At 40.6% G+C, this 22,464-nt stretch overlaps 2 protein-coding genes across 8 annotated transcripts in view; both read right to left on the bottom strand.

Annotated features, from left to right (window-relative positions):
- The window catches only part of bmpr1bb (bone morphogenetic protein receptor, type IBb), a 142,096-nt gene extending 126,568 nt beyond the window's left edge, over positions 1–15,528 (bottom strand). Inside the window, exons 1-2 of the mRNA XM_017710746.2 lie at positions 15,321–15,528; positions 13,512–13,601 (exon numbers count right to left, since the gene is read on the bottom strand). The gene's annotated coding sequence lies outside the window, so the exon portion shown is untranslated. The remainder of the gene's footprint in view (positions 1–13,511; positions 13,602–15,320) is intronic.
- A 4,676-nt stretch (positions 15,529–20,204) lies between these two features.
- Positions 20,205–22,464, bottom strand: part of pdlim5b (PDZ and LIM domain 5b) — a 61,105-nt gene continuing 58,845 nt past the window's right edge. For all 7 annotated transcript variants that reach the window (XM_017710739.2, XM_017710741.2, XM_017710742.2 and 4 more), the window contains one exon: positions 20,205–21,521. In XM_017710739.2, the coding sequence (XP_017566228.1) occupies positions 21,432–21,521 (90 nt within the window). In that variant the 3' untranslated portion in view covers positions 20,205–21,431. The remainder of the gene's footprint in view (positions 21,522–22,464) is intronic.

Below are 22,464 nucleotides of genomic sequence, written 5' to 3'. Positions count from 1 at the left end.
CACAAAAACGGCCGTTGGAGTGGAGCTTGTTTTAAAATGTAAGCTCCTTAAATACATCTTCATGACCTTATAGAGTGAAAAATGATCCAGATTAATTAAAGCATTTCACCATATTTGGTATATCACTCATATATCATATTTTAAGTATTCAAGTATTTGTATATTTGTAGTTTATCATACTGCATAAGCTTATTGGCTATCATATCAACAAACACAATATTATAATAATTATAATAATTCACGCCGCAACTGCAAAGAGGCAGGCTCTTTTTGGTGACATCACCACGCCGCCTCGCTAGGACTGTTCCATTTGTGTGACCGATGAAGCAGGAGTTTTCATAGGACAGAACTACCGAGGACCTGCAGTACCTCAGCTGCAGCCTAGGCTTTGGAACGCAGCCATAATGTTGCTAAAAGAAGGTTAGAAAAGAGGTGATGCAGCATAGTGGTAAACACACCTCTGTCCCAACTTTTTTGAAACGTGTTGCTGGCATCAAATTCAAAACGGGCATATAAATGTATTATTTAACTATCACATTTCTCAGTTTCAACATTTGACGTAATATTTTTAAGCAAATACGGGGTTTAAATTTGCACATCATTGCATTCTGCTTTTATTTACATTGGTTCATGTCCCAACTTTTTTGGAAATGGGGTTGTAAATTCAGTGTAAAACCTTGGACCCATCCAATAAAAAACTTCAGAATGAAATCTGAAACTGAAAAGTGTTCACATTCAACAACCGACAAACGTCCATTAGTGGTTTGTAACCTGGGGACAGTCCAATGAAGCATACAACATCATTTTAAACCAAAAAACGACATTTCACTGGAAAATTCAGGGAATAAAATCTAGAAATCACCCAATAAAACCAAGAGAAGGCATACATTTTCAAATAAAAAGTAGTGAAAACCCTCAATCAACAGATCACAGCCAGCAATATAAGTATTCAACACCAACATCTTCAGTAAAAACTACATTTATATCAATAGATTCAGCGAATAAAATCCAGAAACTGCAGAATGCAAACATTTACTACTAATAACTATCCTAAACAACCACGACGATCTGTTTACATAATGCCAGTAGTGGTCTGTGACCTTAGGAAGGTCAACAGTGGTCTGTACATTAAGGTATAACCACAATATAATACTCCAGTCCATACTAATAATATTCATAATATTTGTGTCTAGCAACCAGGCAAATAAGCTAACTGATGTTAAGCACAGGCCTCACATCTCTTGTTTCAAATGGTTCCAGATGACAATGTCTTGCTGTCACATACAAAACAATAAAACAGTCTGCTCAACTCTACATATGTTCTGGGAATGCTAAGCTATCAGCAGTTTTTTGTTGAAGTATTGCAGCTGTGGTGTTTGATGCCGCGGGCGTCTGCTTGTCTTCTTTCATTTTAATGAAGACTGGACGATGCAACTCTCTCTTCAGCAAAATGTTTCTTTCAACACAAAGGGCAAACAGCGGCCCAGAGCTTCTACTAACTCTTAACCTAGCCCACCTGTCTACACAAGAAAAATAAATAACTTACCCAACCAAAAATGTCTCTCTTTATGGTGGACTATCTGACATCACATGCTTAGATCACCTTGATTTGCCACACTATTGATATGCCTGGTATGTTCACTGATAAAGTCATTAACTATAATAATAACTGAACATTTATGTCCCAATTTACTGGGTCCGAACAGTCCAAAAATGCCTTCAAACGAACAAGATGTCCAAACAAATACTAACCAAATGCACACATTAACTTACAAATGACCAACAAAAAGATCAGGAAGCTGGGAGTGTTCAGTGTGATGGTCACTCTACCATTTATAAAATATCTTTGCATTAAGATGCTTCTAGGAGACCCAGCCTTGACCTCTGTATGAGTCTCAGAGGCACTACATGAACAAAACATTGTAAAATACCCTATAAACAAGCAACTGCTGCAGAAATAAAGCAATTAAAACACAGGACAAATTAAAGAACCTGAAAGCATTATTTCCTTTTTATGTCTTTTCGGGCATTTTTATTATGCTTAACACCTTCACTGTAAACCTGCCATTGCTAAATTCACTGTTAGTATTAGCTCTCTCCCAGAACACCGTATGAGTTCATTAAAAAATTCCTATGGGCAAAAACTGTAAATCTGCTGTTAACGAACACACTTTCCAACCTATTAATTAGGCCAGAGCTGCCTATCAAAGTTTGCCTGCTAGATTTCAGGCAAACAAGTGGCGCAGCCATTCGAGCATGGCCAAACACAATTCCTGATATAAGAGAATTAATATAATACCCAGTGTGTCCATTAGGCAGGAAAATAAATAAAACCTCGTGAGCAAAAACACAGTGAAAAAGCCAAGTGCTTGAGGAACCAGCCAAGTCACCCAACTGTTTATATTAACTAAATGAGAGGGCAGCAGGGAGGCTTATCTAAATAAACACGCTTCGGTGTGCTGAACTAACAGGATTCATAATTTCAGAGACTATCCCGTGTTGCCTTAGCTTCGTTTCTTTATTCCTTCGGACACACAAAGTCCTTTCTTTTTTCTGTGGAACCTCAGCGATAGTATACACCCTGAACGCCTCCTGCTTTTTGGATTTCAGTACTTTTCACCATATTTTTATTGGAAGTGTGGATTTTTAACTTTCCACCTACTAAATTTGTATTTATGAGAAGATGCTTTCATATGACATGAAGTTGATATAAAGTTACTGTTCCATACAGTCTTGTTTTGCAAAACATTCCTTTACGTTTTTTGTATTGTTTCTCTCAGTTCTTGACACTGAAACGAAGAGAAAAACGGCAACGAAAATTTGAACCCATGCATACAAAACATACACCGAATGCAAATGTAACTCTATGTTCAAAAAGTGGCCAAAATCTGATTTTCTCGCCAAACCTGATTTTTCAGTTTGGCTGTTCACACTGTCTTTTAAATCAGTCTGAACAGATCTCGCAAAAGAACAACGCTTTGTTGCTTCACGCAGCTCACTTATCCAGAGGTAAACAATTACGTCTGCCAACGAATGCCAGTCGCTCCTGGAGCTTTCAGTTTCATCTTCGTCAGCATCACAGGAGCCATAATGAAGCTTCACTGACTGACAGCTGAGCCCATCACCCAGGATGTGTTTGAGCTCACTGTAAAAAGGGCGCGGTCATTTCTGAGGTTTGTGTCCTCGGATTTTTTTAAATTTGCTTTGAGGCTTTTCTTTGCTGCTGCAGCCTCGTTCTCCTGCAGCCACATTCTGCCATTTCGTTCAAAATCTCTTCGAACACAGAGCAGTTGCGATAAGAGCCTTCTAATTTTTTGGTACAGAAGCATCAGCCTAAATGTTCAGGAGGTCTCAGCAGTGAACAATTATGACAAATGTCGAGTTGAATTGACGTAGTAGTCACATGAATTCCGATCTGGCTGGTCAGATGAGTAGCATTGATGCACATCGGATACGCATCGGATTTGAGTACCACATATGAAAGTGTCCCAAATTGGACCTGAAAATATCAGATTAAATGTGTTTTGCTGTTCACACTGCATATGAAGAAGATTCGATTTGGGCCACTTTCACTTGCTGTGTGAACGTAGCCTAAGTGATAAAAATGCACAGTAACATCAGAACCATACTGGTTTCAGGACATAACTGCTAAAAGAGAACAACAGAATCAGACAGATGTTGAGATGTCTCTAATATTTCATAACTTTATCGCACTCTAAAAGAGCAGAATGTTTAAGCAGCGCTAATCTACTGTGCGACAGTATTTGCATTAATACCTGTCTCCTAATAAGAGCTACATTTTTCTATAATGCTATACCAGATATTTCTTCTGATTTCTACATTTTAGATCGACACTGGTACAGATACGCATGTCAAAAATACCATGTATCGGCCCACAGTTCCCATATCAGTGCATCCCTAGTAACTGACTAGGTACTTATCTATGTAAGTAACTGCATAATTACCATAATGACATTCAGTAATTCAGCAAACAGCAGTTGTATTTGGCTGAGGGTTAAAGCCGCTGGATGAGGACTGCTGAACCTTAGCACAAGCTGAGACCTGCGTGGAGAAATTCACAAGAGGACAATCGTGCTTCGGGGAGGGAGCTGTCACACACCTTTGTTTGGGTGAGAGACGGGCTGCCGTATGCACAGGTGTGTGGGGGGGGGGGCAGAAAGAGCTTAAACTAGATAGAGACAGAAAAAAAGAAAGCGAGAGAGAAGCAGTGAGAGAGAACAATAAAGAGAGTGAGAAAGAAAAAGTGAGAGAGAAATACGGAGAGAGAACAAGAGATGGGAAACACGTGCCCGAGAGAGAAAGAGAGAGAGAGAGAGAGAGAGAGAGAGAGAGAGAGGGAGACAGGGAGGGGGGACCAAGAGAAAGAGTGAAAGAGAAAGATAGCAAGAAGAAAGTGAGAGAGAGAGATAGGCAGATAGGGAGAGGAGGGTGACAGAGTAATTCAGAGTGAGGCAGAGTGAGCGATAGTGAGCGGAGGGTTAGAGACAGTGAATGAAAGAAAAAGAGAGGGAGATAGTGAATGAGAGAGAGAGAAACAGGCACAGAGAGAGAGAATCAGTAAGATAGTGAGAGGAGGGTGAAAGACAGAGAAAGTGAATGAGAGAGAGAGGGTGAGAGAGAATGAGAGGGAAAAAGGACAGTGAATGAGAGGAGATAGTGAGAGAGAGAGTGAATGAGAGAGACAGACAGAAAGAGAGGAAAACAGTGAGATTAGACTGTAAGAGAGACAGTGAAAGAAAGAGCGTGAGAGAACAAGTGAGAGGGAGTGAGTGTGAGTGGAAGGAACAGTGAGTGAGAGAGCGGGTAGAGGGATAGATAAAGAGACAGAAAGAGAGAGAGAGAGGCCTGGTATATGGCTAGTGATGCCACTGAGAATTCTGAGAAAAGTCCTTGTCTCTCTCTCTTTCTGTCCCTGATTGATATACAGTTCATTGTGTGTGTGTGTGTGTGTGTGTGTGTGTGTGTGTGTGTGTGTGTGTGTTTCGCATGGATCCGGTCTCCTGTCTCTCGTCCTCCAGAGAGCAGCATCACACCATCCTCAACAAACTAATCCAGCCCAACATCACAGTGCAAAACCAAAGCATTTATAATACATGCCTCATCTGATATTCCCCTAATGGAGGCTTCTGCTGCTACATTTCCAATGCACACAGCAGCACTCCGGCCTGTCTGTTACTGGCACAGAGACGAGGACAGTGAGCTAATCCTCTGAACATTCACTGAGGACATCACCCCAGCAAACAACTCACAACAAGGACACACAGGGTCACTGATAGGAAGCACCACTCTTCCACAGCAGCCCTGGAGCTTTCTTGTTCGGTCATCTCCACAACTGAAGGGTGCATTATACAGCAGAGCTTATTCAGCCAAAGGAATCTGCCTGTGTAGTTACGAGCAGAGAAGGAGCGGAGTGGATCTTCAAGGGCGGTGTTCGGGGCAGGAAGTCACAAAGAACACTCACAGGCTGAACTATATCAAATCGTGTATTTCATATTTAACAAGTCTGATGTAACTATAACTTCAGCATCATTTAAGCCCCCCATTCATGTTTTGTGTAGAAGGATGTTCCCAGTGGGGGACAGTAACTAAAGTAAATGTAATTCGTTACTGTACTTAAGTAGTTTTTTGTGTATCTGTACTTTACTTAAGTTTTTCCATTTTGGGCAACTTTTTATTTTCACTCCACTACATTTCAAAGTCTAATATATTACTTTTTACTCCACGACATTTTGAGAAATCTTTTGGTTTCTGTGTGTGCAAAGCAAGAACACCAATCAGGGCACAGCGGTCACTTTGCTCTGAGCTTGTTTTGACCCGTTGGTCATACCAACCCAGTGCAGCACACGGTTCAACGTCAGTGCAGCAGCGTAAAAAAGCACATACATTTACCTAAAAGATGAACTAACCTAACTTTGTGTAAATAGAGCACAATATAGAAATATGTCCACATATGCAGTCGAGACTGACGCGTTTCTTTTTTCTGAATTCATACAAACACTTTCATTTTACAGTAAGTTACAGTTAGTTTATGTTTATGAACAGAGGCCTACAGATCAACACAGTAAAGGAAAACTTATTGATCCTGAGTTTAAAGCAAGTTTTTATTCAACTTGTAACTAAGTTCAAAGTAATCTTAAACTGAAACTTTGCTTGTGTGTAAAAAGTGATTTCAGAGCCACTCGGTTCTCCCTGATGGAAACTGTTTACCTTCAGTGTTTTGTGTGATCATTTTAATAGACGTCAGCGTCTCTAATTAATGACGTTCTATTAAAAGACTGGTTTACCAAGAGAGACGCTGGAGGACTTTCACCTGAAATGAGTTCATGAAGAGAGTCTTGTTATAAAAATGATAACAGGACATCAGAGCCAGAATTACTCTTTTAGTACTTTTACTTTTGATACTTAAGTACATTTGAAGGTAAATACTTTAGTACTTTTACTCAAGTTGAGGTCTAGAGTAAGGACTTCTACTTTTACTGGAGTAATATTTTACTTAGGGTGTCTCTACTTCAACTCAAGTACATGGTTTGTGTACTTCGTCCACCTCTGGATGTTCCGCACATTGAAGCCTTTAGCACCAATTGTATCGGTTTTGCAATTGTTACACATTTTAACAGATACAATTTAGGCGAGCTATAAATCATCACATAGCTTTTTTTGTTATGAAAAGAACCCTGGAGATTAATCAATGCATCAATACAGTATCTTACACATGGATCTGATTTGTTTTCATTCACCCAGAAGTCTTGAACTTCTGAACTTTCTTTGAGTTCACACAGTTCTGAACAAATCAGATTTGTTTCTAAATTTAGGCCAAAAAATCAGATTTGCGTCAGTGCAGCACTGCACTGTGACTGCAGCCTCAGACAGTCAGATGATATTCCGAAAATTCGCACAAAACATCGCCTTGGAAAAGAGTTCATAAAAAGTTGGAGATAAACAGGCGCAGATGCGTGTGATGCGCGCGGCCTGTCCTGAGATGAAACGGCGTTCGGACGAGTTCATGAGGCGCTTCTGCTTTGCGCTCAAACGTTTCCCTCCAGATATCAAAGGCCGAGGCATCGTAAATCTCCTGCGCCTCGCCGTCCGCGTGGCAGGAGGCAACCACGTTCAGTCTGCGGCGTGTGTGTGACACACTCGCTCAGAGATAATAACTCAAGCCGTGTGTGTGTGATGGGGAGGGGGAGGGTGGGGTGGCGGGGGGGATCAGGCTGTTTTCCTCTTTCATCTGCTTGGCCTGGACAAGGAAATCATTGCTAGATGTGCTACTCACATATTTTCAGTTATTTATGAAGCTTTTTTCAAAGCGGCACCACACTGATGACACACGCTTACAGTTTCACGGCGAAGTCACCGTTCCTGGCCACATATGGAGATTCCTTTTGCGACGGCTGAGACTTTAGATGTTTAAACATCTTTCTCTCACTTAGCATATCCTTCAACATGGAGACTGGTGCCAACAGAAGGGTTTGTTTTTGGTAGTTCAACCAAAAAATGAAAAGAATTGAAACTACTTAGGATTCTTGAAAGTAGCCCCCTTTTCCATGGATGCAGTTTTGAATACTGTTGTTATTCTCTCACACAGCTTCATGGTGAGCACCCTAGGATGCTTTTACCCGCAACTTTGAGACCCCACCCTGCCAGGCCAGACTGGTACTGCTAAATCTGAAACATGAGCATAATCGAATCCCCTTGCAATGCGGTGCAATGTGCCAGTCCAGCTAACATTGCAAAAAATGCTATCACAAGCTCTACAATGTATGTGACCTTTGTGCTTTTTATCGGACGTAATGACCAGATCATAGTGTGTTAATAATCCTTGACTCATTTGGAATTTTAAACAGTTCCAGTTTTCATTTTATTTAATCATTTATTTTAGAGACAACATCAGAGAAAAGCTAGGAAAATGATTGAAATGTCCTTTATACTTTAAATGAAAACAAACCTTGTACATAAAAAAAAAAATACTCATACGAAAACAAACCTGTATCCCACCCGCATCCGATATAAAGTGAAAAATCGGCCCCAATCCATCCCAAAATGCAATATTTTCCAGTTCTTGGGTTGAGTAGCAGACCTCTACTCTTAGAAGCATTTCTCACGTTTAAACTTGTGCATTTATATCAAAATGTCTTGATGATAAAAAAAAACATGCATCCAGTGGGGTGTGTCCAAACTTCTGCCTGGTACTAAACACTCAAATTCCTTCCATTCATCAAACATATGGCTGTAAAGAGCCACTCTTTTCTAACAGGTATAAATTTTCCCAACTTTTTTTTCATCCGCGTCCAGACAACATGGCCACCAGTCTGCTTTAATAACACTGGCACCTCTGTGCTCATTAATGCGAGGCCGGCCATCGTCCTCTCTCATTGGGCTGCCTCACTTCCTGCAATTACGAGAGCGGAAGCTGGGGTGAAGGGTCAGCTAATGCAGCTAAGCTCAAACCCCCCCACCACCAAACCTCCAAACCCTTCCCAAACCCCGGACAGCCCCCAAACCAGCCCATGTGTGTGGAGGAGGGCTGAGGCTGCAGCTGCTGACCTTTGAGTGAGAGCAGAATCTTTCCAGAGGCTGTTTGGGTTTGAAGTGTTCCTCGCCAAACAGCCAGCAAATGAGGGAGAGGGAGAGAAAGAGAGTGAGAAACAGAGAGAGAGAGAGAGAGAGAGAGAGAGAGAGAGAGAGAGAGAATGACCCAGACCAAAGCTGCTGTTTTGGTAGCTGGGAAGGTTGAAAAGCCATTAGGAGGCTTGAAAGGAAAAAGCTCAACCCTCATTCCTCTTTACTTTGTGTTGAGTGGTCTTTTTATTCTGTGCGTCTTCACAGGAGAGATTGTCCATCCAGTATACGCTGCACTAAAATAAATGCTTCGTCAGTGAACCACTTCCATGAAAAGACTGAGCTTTTTGTGGTTTACGTCTGTAGTGGGATGGGTACGGGTGCAGCTGGAGCTGAGACACAATGGAAATATGTGCAACAGTCCAGTAGAGGTATAAAAATGCACTGACGCATCTTGGAATGTTAGAAACAATTGTAGTACTGCTCAAAACAGTAAAAAACTTTTTTTAGGCAAAATAAAACTATCTGTTGTCTTTATTGTTTTTCTGTAAAGCTGTTTTGTGACGCCTGTTGTAGAACGCGCTATATAAAAAAAACTTTGAAACTTGACTACTGTTGAAAAAACAAATCCCGCAAGAGCTTGATGTATTATTACTGTAGTCCATGTTTCGCTATTATGTAAACAGCTCCGTCACATTTGTGCATTCAGTGTATTAATTGTCTCAAATTACCTGTTATACCCAGATCAGAACTAGAACCACTCATAAATGAAGTATACAATGTTGCACGTTGCTTGCACTCAATGGCTGCAGACTGCTCGACACAAAGGAAGGGGAGGAGTCATCAGAGAAAGCTGAAGATTGAAACGTGAGTCCTTCCACTATTTCTATTTCACATAAGTTAAGCCATTTGTGGTACACAACAGTGTTTTAGTGAGTTTAACATGAAATTCTGCTTTGAGAATTTCAGGCATAACTCCTGTGGAAATATTTATTTCACTGAGCTTAATACAAATACAAGTCATGTCCAGAAGCACTATTCTCTAGATATTTGGACTTATTTGTTAAAAATGTGTTTCTTATCATGCCAAAATAAGGTTAGCGTGGCAGACATCTCTCCTATATCTATTATACAAGCCATTCTAAAAGCTTTTCACATCATTTGTGCTCTCTTGGCTCCATAAGGAATGTAGTGCTTGGACCCCATTGATTGCCACTTGCAGTGTAATCAGAAGATGGCTGTTTTATCTCTCATAGCAGTTATGGCACATGGAAATGAACGTGTTCTACATATATCTCAGATATATCTCTACATATATCTCATATATGCTGTTGTCATTTTCATGTGTTAAGCTTTTGTTGCCTGCGGTTCTAAAACTATTAAAGCTATTTTATTAATCTAAAAAAATTAAACTGGCCTTCTATTTACTTTTTTGGTAACATTATCTTAGATTTACATTTACATTTATGGCATTTGGCTGACGCTCTTATCCAGAGCGACTTACAATTTGATCATTTTACACAGGTAGGCCAAGGTGGTGTTAGGAGTCTTGCCCAAGGACCCTTATTAGATCTGATTGACTTATAATATTTAAAAACTGAATCTGTTGGTTGGCTAAATAATGATGTTTAAAGAAGAGAAGGGATGCTCCTAAAATTCTCTGTCAACAGCAGACTCCCTCCCTTTTCTAGTATTTAATTCTACACAATTCATGCGCCTGGCATGTTCATCATTCAAAACGGCACATTTCACTAGTTTGCATGTATGTAACTTTCAAAGATATGAGGTACTCTCAAAGTCCTTACAGCAATCCCTGTCCACTTGACCATCTTGGCCAGTTACTTCCAGTCGTACAACACCAGCTTACTATCTCACTGAACGATGAAAGAATCATAATCCTATAAACTATGAGCCATATTAACATTTCAAAAACATATTTGAAATCAACTGTAAAATGTGGCAATGTGTAAAATGTGGTTTACAGTGTAAAACATGTTCCATTTGAGATACTACTCTTAAGAAATCCAGTCTATAGACGGTGAAGTATTAAGCCTCCTTTATAGACTTCTGTCACACTTATATACATGTGTGGAATAACAATAAGGTAGAGCTGAGATGAAAGTGAGCCTCCATCTCCTCACCATGCCCGCTTTACACTCTGACCTCTGCTCTCCACCGGGATGCTCCAGGCTTCTACCTTAGTGAAAGAATGTAAAACGGCTCCCTCTCTCCAGCAACATCAGAAGCTTGTTAAACTCTCCCAGCAGCCCTTGGGGTATGTAGATTCGAGAGTCAAGGGACAGGGCACAGCAGATCCTTTTACTTTTGTGCACAAACAAAGGAACACTGTTAGGGGGGCTACAATACCTACGCTAAACATTACCAAGTGTTGCGGTGAAACAAACCTGAACGATAATGGGTAGTTTCCAGGTTTAGTGAGATAAGGCCTTCAAAGTGCCCAAAAGTATAGAAATAAACTCGCGGATTGCAGTAGAGGTGAGAATACGATATAAATGATAAATCATCATGGTCCAAAGAAAAACTAGTATCTCCAAATAGTAACTTTTGTAGGAGAAGGCCAAAACACTCTCACATTTCAACGTAAGTTAATGTAAAGAGGTTTTATTCCAAGTGATTTTAGACTATTTCTATTGGTCCATTCACCATGAAATTTCCACACAGCATAAAGGAAACCTGGTGTGATAAAAATCGACAAAAATGGAGATACGTGGTTTTCCTTGGACAGCGACAGTATATATGTGACAGTATATATGTACATACATATACATATATATATATATATATATATATATATACACACACACACCCAAATATATGATTGAACATTATAGTATCCAAAGCAACAATCAGTCTCAGTTCCACAATATGAGCACTTAGTAACTGTAACACCAATGAAATGCTATAAAACAGGGAGATCTGCATGACTGCCTGTGGTCTATGTGTTCATACTGGCTCTGCTTTAGAACCTGTGGAGCTAGCTGATGTAAGTACGTCTTGTATGGTCCAGCGAAGCTCCACGATAGAGCGTGGAACAGAGTGGTGCATTGTGCTGTGTTTTTACACACCATGTTTTCGCTAAAATGAATTATAAGCGGTAAAACAGCGTCTTAATAAGCCAGGCTTAAATCAAACAAGTCTGCAGCCACCCAGAGCCAGACCACACAGCCCTACTGCAGAAAGTGCTGAGACAACTTCCCCACACAAGCAATCAGTCCCATTATGATGTCCATTAACTGGTGGCAGACCTCCTGCTGCTGGCAGGGATGGACGATATAGTATTTTACTGGTAGAACGATACCTAACGTTACAATATGCATTTCTGAGTATATCATGGGTATCATCACTACTTCTAGAACAGCTGCAGGTCGACATGGATCAGGGTTCTACATGGCTCCAAGAAGGGTTCTTCTACTGTAACAAGCCTGACACCACAACAATAGGAGAACCCTTTTTGGTGCTATATCGAACCTTTTTCAAATAAGTTTTATATAGAACCATCTACAGCACATTCTCCATCAATTTGAAGAACCCCATTACGATGTAAAGAACTTTTTTCCCCCACTTTTTCTAAATTTTCCTTACTACGCTCTTAATAATGATGGCTCTTTAGGGGTTCTTTCGTAAAGGAAATGGTTCTATATAGAACTGCTTTGCTTTGCATGATTATAGGGTTCTCTGCATCGTTAAAGGGTTCTTCAGATTCATCTTCTGTGGATGGCTCTATACAGCACCAAAAACGGTTCTTCTACTAGGGTTCTTATAATATTAAACCTGTAACAACAGAAGAACCCTTTTTAGTGCTATATAGAACCCTTTTCAAAAAGGTTCCAAATAGAACCATACAAAACACATTCTCTATCAATCTGAAGAAGGCTTTAATCTTTGAGCGTTCATGGTTCTATATATAGGACCACTTTCTTTACTAAAGAACTCCTGAAGAACCATCGGTTTTAGGTGTGTACAGAACTCCTGAAGAAACACACACACACACACACACACACACACACACATCCATATATTGTACCATATATGTACCATTTACTGCTATTCCACTGAAAATTATATTTAAAAAGAAAATGGTTCTATATAATAGCACCAACATGGGTTCTTCTATTGTTACATGTTACATTACAAGCTATATTGTGATGTAGTTGATCACAACAACACAGTTTCATCATATTGCCCACCCTTATTTCTGCCCTGATCCAACGAATCAATAATCAACAAGCCTTCAGGGATGAGATACTCTAGCACCACGCCTGAGAACCAGCGGCCTTCGTCTACACTATCCCAGTATCTATTGCATATTTAGTGCAGCAACATAACACAGTGCATGAACATTTCAGCAACACTCTCTCATATAAATATCCCTCCATAAGGTACGCTAGCATGCAGCTGGTTCTGGTTATTTGCTCTGAGAAGGAGGCTGAGGAGGTCTGAACCTCGTTTACGTTCTTTTTTTCTCTTCCTGAACTGGGACGGACAGCGTGGAAGCTCATTCAAAAGCGATACTGCAGACGGTCCGCAGGGACTGGGAGCAGCTGGCCGGACTGCTCTCCCTCAAGTTCCCACAGCTTCCTTCTCCGCAGACAACCTAATGAGCGCTATCTCGGCCTAGGTTAGAGGAGCCAGCTTCCAAATCGCACATACACAAACGTAACCTTCATCCACGACAACTGCGGATGTGTGTTTTGAGAAAAAGTGTGCGTTATGTGAAGGCAAAGCGACGTGTATGCGCTTGTGCTTTTCCACGGTAAAAAAAAAAAAAAAAGAAGGGTGGTCTCTATGTAAAAAGTGAGCTCGTAACAACTGCATACTGTCACTTCCTTCTATAAATACCTCAGCCACGTACAGCCCTGCTAATGTGATTTATCTGAGCAGTTACGGAGCGCTGAACAAGAGGGGCTTACCTCAGTCCATACAATGGCACATTTGAGGGTGAAGCCAAGCACCTGATTGAATTAGGGGACCCTCAACTCCGTCAATAAGCTGCAGGACATCTACAGGGAAAGAAAGAACATATTGAATGAGGGGTGGGCAATATGGCTAAAATGTAACGTCATGATACATCACAGTGTTTATTTTTCCTCAGGTTTGATAAGACATACACCGCACTGCACTAAATCCAGTTAAACAGCACAAATATTCACCTCTTTGCAATGAAACATGCTCGAGGTACTGATGATATCGACAATCTGCTCAGAAAAGCTTACAGTGGTGTTATTTATCATGATAACAATAAATATCGTCATACTGTCCACCCCTACACTGAATACTAGGGCTGGGCGATTCATCAGATGTTATATTCAATGACAATTTTGGCTTCCAATTATAACAAAGTCATATACCGTCCAGACAAACCACACCCATAACCAGGCTGGTGTATCTGGCTCAACCCAAACCTCGGTATGTCGGCCTAAATCGCTTTTATTTAGTCCCAAGTTGTAGTAGAACGTTTACTTTCCATTACTTCTACACCAGTGGGCCAGCCTTGAACTTGGACTGAGTTACTGACCAGCATATAGTTTACCAACTATAGTGGCAATGCACTGCAACACATTTAATCTCAATGATTTATTTTGGTCTGATTGATTTGTTTTCATTATTTTATACATGTTTAGTCATTTTCAGTTGATTTATTTTAGATCATTTATTTAAGTATAGAATTATGTGCTGTGTGAATAATGTAACGTCTTGTATTGTTACACTATATTACATATGTCAATTATTTATATAGAAATATTTGATTTGCGTAATAACCTTTTGTTACTTTTTTCAGTTAAAATGCATTTAAAGTTCAGGGAAATAATATTTAAAAAAATAAGTCATGTCAAATCGATACAAAAATGTTATTAATGAATTATTTTTTCTATCAGTTTAGATGTTTTTTTTTCAGTTGAATAGCATTTAAAGTTCAAGGACATGATGTTAAAAAAATAAGTCATATGCATCACATAAATATATTTCACGTGTCTGTTTTAGAACTCTTTTTCTCAGTTGAATTGCAGTTAAAGTTCAAGAAAATATTAATATTACAAGTTTTTGTTTTACTTTAATAAACCATGTTGGCACCATGTTCCCTTGGGATATAATCGTGATTTGGATGTTAACCAAAATAATCATGATGATGATTTTTGCCGAAATCGAGCAGCCCTGTATTGAACACCCGTTCATTTTAAGAGTCCAGGTCAAATGTAGCGGGAACGTGATGCACCTGGTCACCTCTGAACAGGCATGTGGAGGAGTAATACGTTCAAAAGTCGTTTTAAACGTAACTGTGTGGACTTTTTAACCCTCTTCTCGACGCGCGGGTGTTTACAGAGCTGAGGCGCAGTAAAGGGGCTTTCAGCCTGTCAGACATTAAAAGATGCTGATAGTGAAACTGCCCGGTTACAGTAAAGGCTCGCAGCTGGGCGGTTTAGCGCTAAACCGAGGAATGGAGGGAGTGCGTCGTATCTCTGCACATCTCCATCTTCCTGAGGCAGCGAGCGGGTCGACCGAGTGAAGAAAAAGCACGGGCGCCGAAAGCGGCGAACTACTGAAACCCCCTAAACCGAACTGGACAAACAGCACACAAAACCCATCCCCGCAGGTCCCGAGCAGCACGCAGGGAAGGAGAAGCGCACAGAGCCGCGGGGAAAAGTTTCCGCTCCTTTTCGAACTCGTCAGCCAACTGTCACATTCGCACCTCAAACCGCAGCGGGCCGAGCCCGACTCACCTTCGGCTCTCCTCCGCTCTCCTCCGCGCCCCCTTCCCTCTTCCTCTGCGAGGAGAAAGCCGCGTTCCTAACGACGCGGGGCTTAAACGAAAGTGGGGTTTGAGTTCGTCTTCAGCTTCTTCCAAGTCGAGGCAGCTCCGCTTCGCTCTCCTTCATCAGAAACAGCTCCTTCACCAGGAATGGCTCCCACCACCGACGCTCAGGAGAAGTACACCTACAGGCACGACGCTGATAAACGCGAATACCTGCTCCTGGACCTGAACGCGGGGCCCCGGACGACGTATTCTCGCGATAATTTAGCCGATCCTCGTTCATATTCAGATTGATTTATTAGTCGTGGGAACGAAGTGAGGGACTCGGGTCCGGTTCAGGTGGCAGCGGTGCTTAAAAACAAGAAGAAAACAGATGATTTCTTTGTTGTAACGATACTTCTTGGCAATCTTACAGCATTGGAAAGCCTGTTCATTTCCCTTTTAAATGGGGCCGCATTTGTAAGGAATATGCATTTGTGGGATGAGCAGTAGAGCTGAGTATGAAAAATCCTCTCTGCTAAGGCCAAACACCTTATTCTGCCATTGACTCGTTTGGTGGACTGGATGATTGAAGTTTGAAGAAACAAGACATATTGGCAATTTAACAATTTATTCATTTAACCAACAGGAGCCTCAGTAGCGTGTGGAAGAACCATGCACAGCCACAACAGCCCAGCACCTCCTCCTCATGTTGGTCGCCGGCCTGGTCACACACTGCTGTGGGACGGCATCCCATTCTTTAAGCTGCATTTGTTGCAAGTCAGCCAACGTGGTTGTGTTGGTCGCCCTGGCACGAACAGCACACCCAAGCTGATCCCACCAGTGTTCAATGGGGTTGAGGTCAGGAGTGCTGGCAGGCCATTCCATCCTCTCCACACCCAAACTCTGGAGGTAGTCTCTGATAAACGCCGCTCTGTGGGGGCGAGCGTTGTCATCTTGGAGGATGAAGTTCGGTCCCAGGCTGTGGAGATATGGGATTGCCACTGGTTGCAGAATTTCATCTCGATATCTCTCTGCATTGAGATTGCCTCCAATGATGACAAGCCTCGTTTTTCCACTGAGGGAGATGCCACCCCACACCATCACACTGCCTCCACCAAAAGATGTTACTCTATCAGTGCAGCAATCAGCATCCGCATCTTCTCCACACTTTGACCCTACGATCCAACTGCCGTAGGCAGAATCTGGACCCATCGCTGAACATAACGTTCCTCCACATGTTCAGGTTCCAGTGCACGTGTTGCTGACACCATGACACCAGCGCAAATGGGCCTGATGGTGAAGGGCAGTCATGGCAGCCTGATGAGACTGGAGATTGGCTGCATGCAGTCTGTTCCGGATTGTCTGAGCCTGTCTCTGACATCCCCTGTTATATGGAACTTGGCCTTCAATTTGGAGATAGTACTAGGGCTCACTCCAAATAATGCCGCAACTTGGTTTTGCGGATCACCAGCTTGAAGTTGCCCTTTCGCACAGGCCCTATCCAGATCAGTCAAACGTGGCATGCCGATTCTTGGAGCAGACACCTACTGACCACTGTAGCAGGGCCCATGCTCACAGGTGCTGATTGGCACCTGATTGACAGCACCTGGGGGTACCAGAAGCTCAAAACAAGTGTCAATAGCAACAGCAAAGTAAGCTGTTTGGCAATGGCAGAGAAGATTTGGCAAATTTTTCATGGGCGCAACCCACATACTCAGCTCTACTGCTCTTCCCAAAAATGCATGATCCTTACAAATGCGACACCATTTAAAAGGGAAATTAACAGACTTTCCAGCGGTATAAGATTTATTGCCAAGAATCATCGTTACAACAAATAATCTACCAAACACAAATTTCCTTACTTTTTCTTTTAAGTTTATATAAATATAGGCATAAAGTGAGCAGTGTGTGCTTAGGAATCAAACCAAATGTGTCCAAATTGCTGGAGTGGCCTGATGTCTAACAACAGCAATAACCAGAAAGGCAAAGTTTGTGAACTGAAAAAAGAAAAAAACAGCTAATTAAGCTAAAATGATAAAATGGTGGAAGACTGTTGATGGTTGCCTAGATGTTACTAGGCAGTTGCTACGGTATCCAAAGTGTTTGGTAAGATGCTGCTAGGTGCTTGTTATAGTGTCCCAGGTTGTTGCCAAAGTGTTGCTAGGTGGTTCCTATGCTACAAAATACAGGAGTAGCCTAAATCCACAGCTTTCTTAAATCCACTGCCACCTTAAATTCACTGCTACCTAAATTAAATGCCTCCTTAATTCCACTGCTACCTTAAATTCACTGCCACCTTAATTCTCAGGCTACCTTAATTAAAATAGGGTTTCATGTATTTTGACCATGGTAACTGTTGTACTCTACAATTAATAAACTATGAACTATGCAAACTATGAAGGCTGACTGATAAAATTGGGTACGAGGTAACTTTGTAAACCATGTCAGAAAATCATACACTAGCCTACCGCAGTGGGATACTCAAAGAAAATGGTTAGCATGCTTTGGAATAACTTAGATAAATAGATTTCTTGCTTTCCGTTTAATGAAATTTGTCACTTTTTAGAAAATCGACAAGTAAAAAGAGCCTCACAGGTTAGTAAGTGCAGCAGCTTAGAGGGGGATGAGGCAGGGATACGTTTAACACAAAAGATTCAGTGGTTGTATGAGCCCATAATTCATATTCAATATTTTGGCGGGAAAAGGAGACATCTGGCTGTAGCTCAATAGCCAGACCCTAAACACACCGCTGGGTCAGCTCCAGTTCTGCAGAGACAAAGATAACATGTGACACATAACACATATCAACACATGCCTGTATTCAAGTAGAGGGAATGTAAAACTATTGCAAGTGCATGCAAAACATTGGTGAGAGAATGCAAAACTATTGCAAGTGAACGTAATATTGTTGCATATTATACATATTATATATATAAATATTTCTTTTCACAATGGCCCTTTACAGGCTCAGTACCCGACAGTTGTGGATACAAAATGGGAAAAAAAGAACTGGACTTTTTTTTCTTTCTCCCTGGACTTACTTTTACTTAATTTTGGGCTTTTTGGATTCATGTAAAGCAACATTCGTGTTCATAGTCTACAGACTTTTTGTTAGCCTACAAAGGCAAATATGGGCACATTAGAGAGAAAATATCCATGTTCAGTCTTCAACAAGCCTCTATTAAATAGTCAGCATACTTCTATACAATATTCAACATCATAAACAGTAATTATTGTGCCCCTCTTGTCATTCTCACCTACACTCACTAACATTTTGGTTATATGTAATGTCACATTCATATTCATACTGAAAATGAATTACATGCTGGTCTGATGCTGTTCTAGCTCGTCACCCACCATGGTCATGCTGGTTGAGCAACATTCCAAGCATCCAAAAAACACCTATTATTTTATGTTATTTTAGGCTTTTTGTACTTTTTGATGACATAAGTATCAAGTCACATTGCTAGCAGGTGTATAAAATAAAGTACATAGCCATGTAATCTCCATAGAAAAACACTGGCAGAACTCACTGACCTAGGTCATAGGAACTTTACCACAAGCCAGTTTATGTAATACCCTGCAAGAGCTGCCCCAGTCAACTGTAACTGCTATTATTATGAAATGCAAATGTATAGCAGCAACAACAGCTCAGCCATGAAGCAGCAGACTGAGTGCTGAAGTAAATGTTTCAGTGAACAGTAATGCTAAAGCTACAGCGTAAAAAGATTCATGCATTTTAGGCAATTATATGCTTCCAACTTTGCGACAACAGCTTGGGAAAGACCCTTTCCTGTTCCAGCATAACTGCGCACAAAGCGAGGCCCATAAAGACATGGTTTGGTGAGTTTGGTGTGCCAAGAACTCTAGTGGTCTGTACAGAAAAGTACAGAACACTTGTGGGATGAACTTAAACATCAGTTGCAAGCCAGAACTTTTCATCCAGCATCAGTGCCTGACCTTACAGATGTTCTTTTGACTAAAATTTGAACAAATTCCCACAGACACAATCTTGTGCAAAGCCTTCCCCGTAGAGTGGCAGCTGTTAGTCACAAAAAATGTTTTGGAATGGGATGTACAACAAGCTTATGAATGTGTGATGGTCAGGTGTCCACAAACTTTTGTACATACTGTGAGTTTTAAGATGGTTCGTTTCATATTTCCAGTTTTGGGAAACAGCAAAAAGGCATTAAATGATAAATAATATACTGGAATGATTTACAGTAATTTGCACCACTGTTAACCAACAAGGCATTCCGGATGGAAACTTTATTAAAGCTCCATTCTTTTGGAGTTTTATAGCTTTCTCAATTATTACTCGATCATCTACAGCTCTGGTTAGTGTGGACACATTTGAATTTTTTTTTACCCCCAGATTCACTGGCCAACTGTCATCATGAAGTAGGATAAAGCAGTAGGTAATGCAGTCGTTAACCCAAAACTTGTAAGGTTGTAGGGCACAGATTCAGTGATGGTTGAAGCAATGGTGTGTATTAATAAAACATCATACAGGACAGTGAATAGTAAACCAGCGTCAAGTGAACCTTGTCCAACTGTGTCCAAAATACAGGGTACATCACACAGGTGTGTGTGTGTGTGTGTGTGTGTGTGTGTGTGTGTGTGTGTATATATATAGGTGCACACACAACACATCCTGAAAGCCATTCCCTTTGAATGAGGTCTGCTAGCAATGAAACGTAAGGATAAATTATACAGAAGGTCAAATAATTTATGGTTTATTTTATGCAAAAATGTTAAAGAGGCAAAGGAAAGGAATAATTGTGTAATGGTAATAGTTGAACAGTTACTTCAGTATAGGCTTAGTGGGAATACAATCTATATTAATATTTATTACACTCTGAGGCAGAGCTTAATAAGAACAGCATTTATTTCTCCCATTTCTTAATTAGGAGGTGACAAATATATGCGGAACAGATGGGCGTTTAAAAAAAAAAAAAAAACAACACATGAAACCAGAATTTTGTAATACATTACTTATGACCAAAGGGCAAAAGCTCTGTAAAGACAATGTAAATAAAGCAAGATTGGTTTTAAGAATGACTGTGTGCTCACTGTAGATGCAGAGCTCCCTATTAGCAGCCTGTGCACAATTATTTCTAAGGCAACTAGGCATTCATATAAATTTTCATAGTTCTTATTCAGAATATCAGATTGGGCCCAAAACAGATTAAAAATCTAACACGAAAGACATCGCTGTCTTTAAAACTAACTTTCCGCCCTGACTCTGTCAGAGCAGTGAAATATGTGCAAAGTCCTTAGAAACCCTAAAATTCATCCCTCACGCCTCAATAAATATAGCTGGATAAATAGCGCTCTGTTTCAGCCCCTGCTGTGGCAGAGGGGACGAGGAGGGGCTGGACCACTGAATTGAAGCTGAACATACAGTCTTAAAGCTGGTCATACTGTTTACAGATTTAGGCCTACAATCTCTTAATAAAACATACAAAAGTATGCAGCTCTAAATCTAAGTGGTATAGCTTGACTGCGAAATAGAGGCTGACCGGTAAAGTATACTCTATCTTAGCATATGGGAAAAAAAAGTCAAAATCAAAATGTTCACAAATAACAAACAGTACACAATTCCTTTCTCACGAGTTAAAATTACCTTTCGTGAAAGTACTCACAATTAAATTACTATAATCTGAGACCTCTCTTTGTCCTGCTCTGTTGCTCTCCACTACATACTAGCTGTCTCTCTTCTTTGCATCAACTTATTTCTAGAAAAAAAGCAAGGAAGAACATTAATAACAGCACATTTATGACCTCACACACACAAAAAAGAACACCTCTCTTCAAATGCACATTTGAGTTGACAGCTAATATACAAGAGAAAAGCTGGATTATATATTACTGTCTTCAAATGCACTTCAATTCTGAAAAATACTTTATTTCATAGCACACATGATAAAGACTGGCAACATTACTGCATGCGTTCCAAAGATCAGCACTAAAAAACATGTTCCCCTTATAACCACCTCCATTAATACCATAGAAATCTCATAAAACATAAAGAACAGCTGGTAGAGCTTTTTGCCACTTTCATCCCATTGTCCTCTCTTCTTGGCAACAGACGGGCTCACATTTTGAGAGTGTGTGCGTGCTTCTTGCACAAGGGCTTGTCCTTTTTGGAGAAAAAGGTCTGGCCCTCTAGACTGGTGTTACAGACCTGGAGGAGGAGAGGACATTGTTACACATTACAAACTTCTCACTATGAGAGAAGACACCATAGACCATACACCACCATGCAGAAGTCTGGAATCATGGTTTTCAATAATATAAAACCAATTTGGTTGCAGTTACACGGATAAAATGATTCCATTAAGATAAGATGATACTTCATTAGTCTCACAAGGGGGTAAATTCACAATGCTACAGCAGCAAAGGGACAGCAAGGCACTCTAGAAAAGAAGTATCAAGGTATTAACTTTGTAATTTACAGTTTATTACTTAATACCGTGTAGACCAGGGGTCAGCAATATGTGGCTCTCTTACTGCCCTGTTGCAGCTCCACAGCATAATTCGGTTTGTAGGCAAGAATAAAATAATCCTCCTTCACACAAAATAAAGCTGTTGATCATTCAAACACAGTTTAACACCAAGTGGTCTTAAACGCCATAGTTAAAGTAGCCTCTAACTGCTAGGTCACCAACACTGAACTCTGAACATTGTCGTGCAGACTGCTGGTCACACAGCAAAGCAGACAACAATCTCACCTAACTAAAGATTTAAGACAAACATCAATAATTTGGAGACCAATTAACTTATTTGTATTTGTAAGCACTCCTGCTGGGTTTCTGATAAGTTTAAGCAATGAGAAACTGTCAAACGCTAAAATTAATTTTCCTGTTCCACCTTAAATGGTGCCACATTTGCATTTTGGTGCCTCAGGTATCACTTAAGGAGGAACAGAAAAAATTGCTGGTGAATGAGAATCTGACTTCAGCCTCGTAAAAAGCCGATCCAGACTGTGGAGAGATATGTTACAAGAAACTTCCACTTTTGAGAAGTTTCCTGCTGGAGATGCGAGAAAAGCAGCCATAGCTGAGCTAAAGCTTAAAACAGAGTAAGTAAGTATTATTCATTTTATAAGTAAGTATTACTCTTTTAGT

The sequence above is a fragment of the Pygocentrus nattereri genome, chromosome 18 (genome assembly GCF_015220715.1).
Source record: "Pygocentrus nattereri isolate fPygNat1 chromosome 18, fPygNat1.pri, whole genome shotgun sequence".
Taxonomy (NCBI): Eukaryota; Metazoa; Chordata; class Actinopteri; order Characiformes; family Serrasalmidae; genus Pygocentrus; species Pygocentrus nattereri.
Note: the sequence above shows the minus strand (reverse complement) of the source record. Positions and strands in the feature narration are given on the sequence as shown.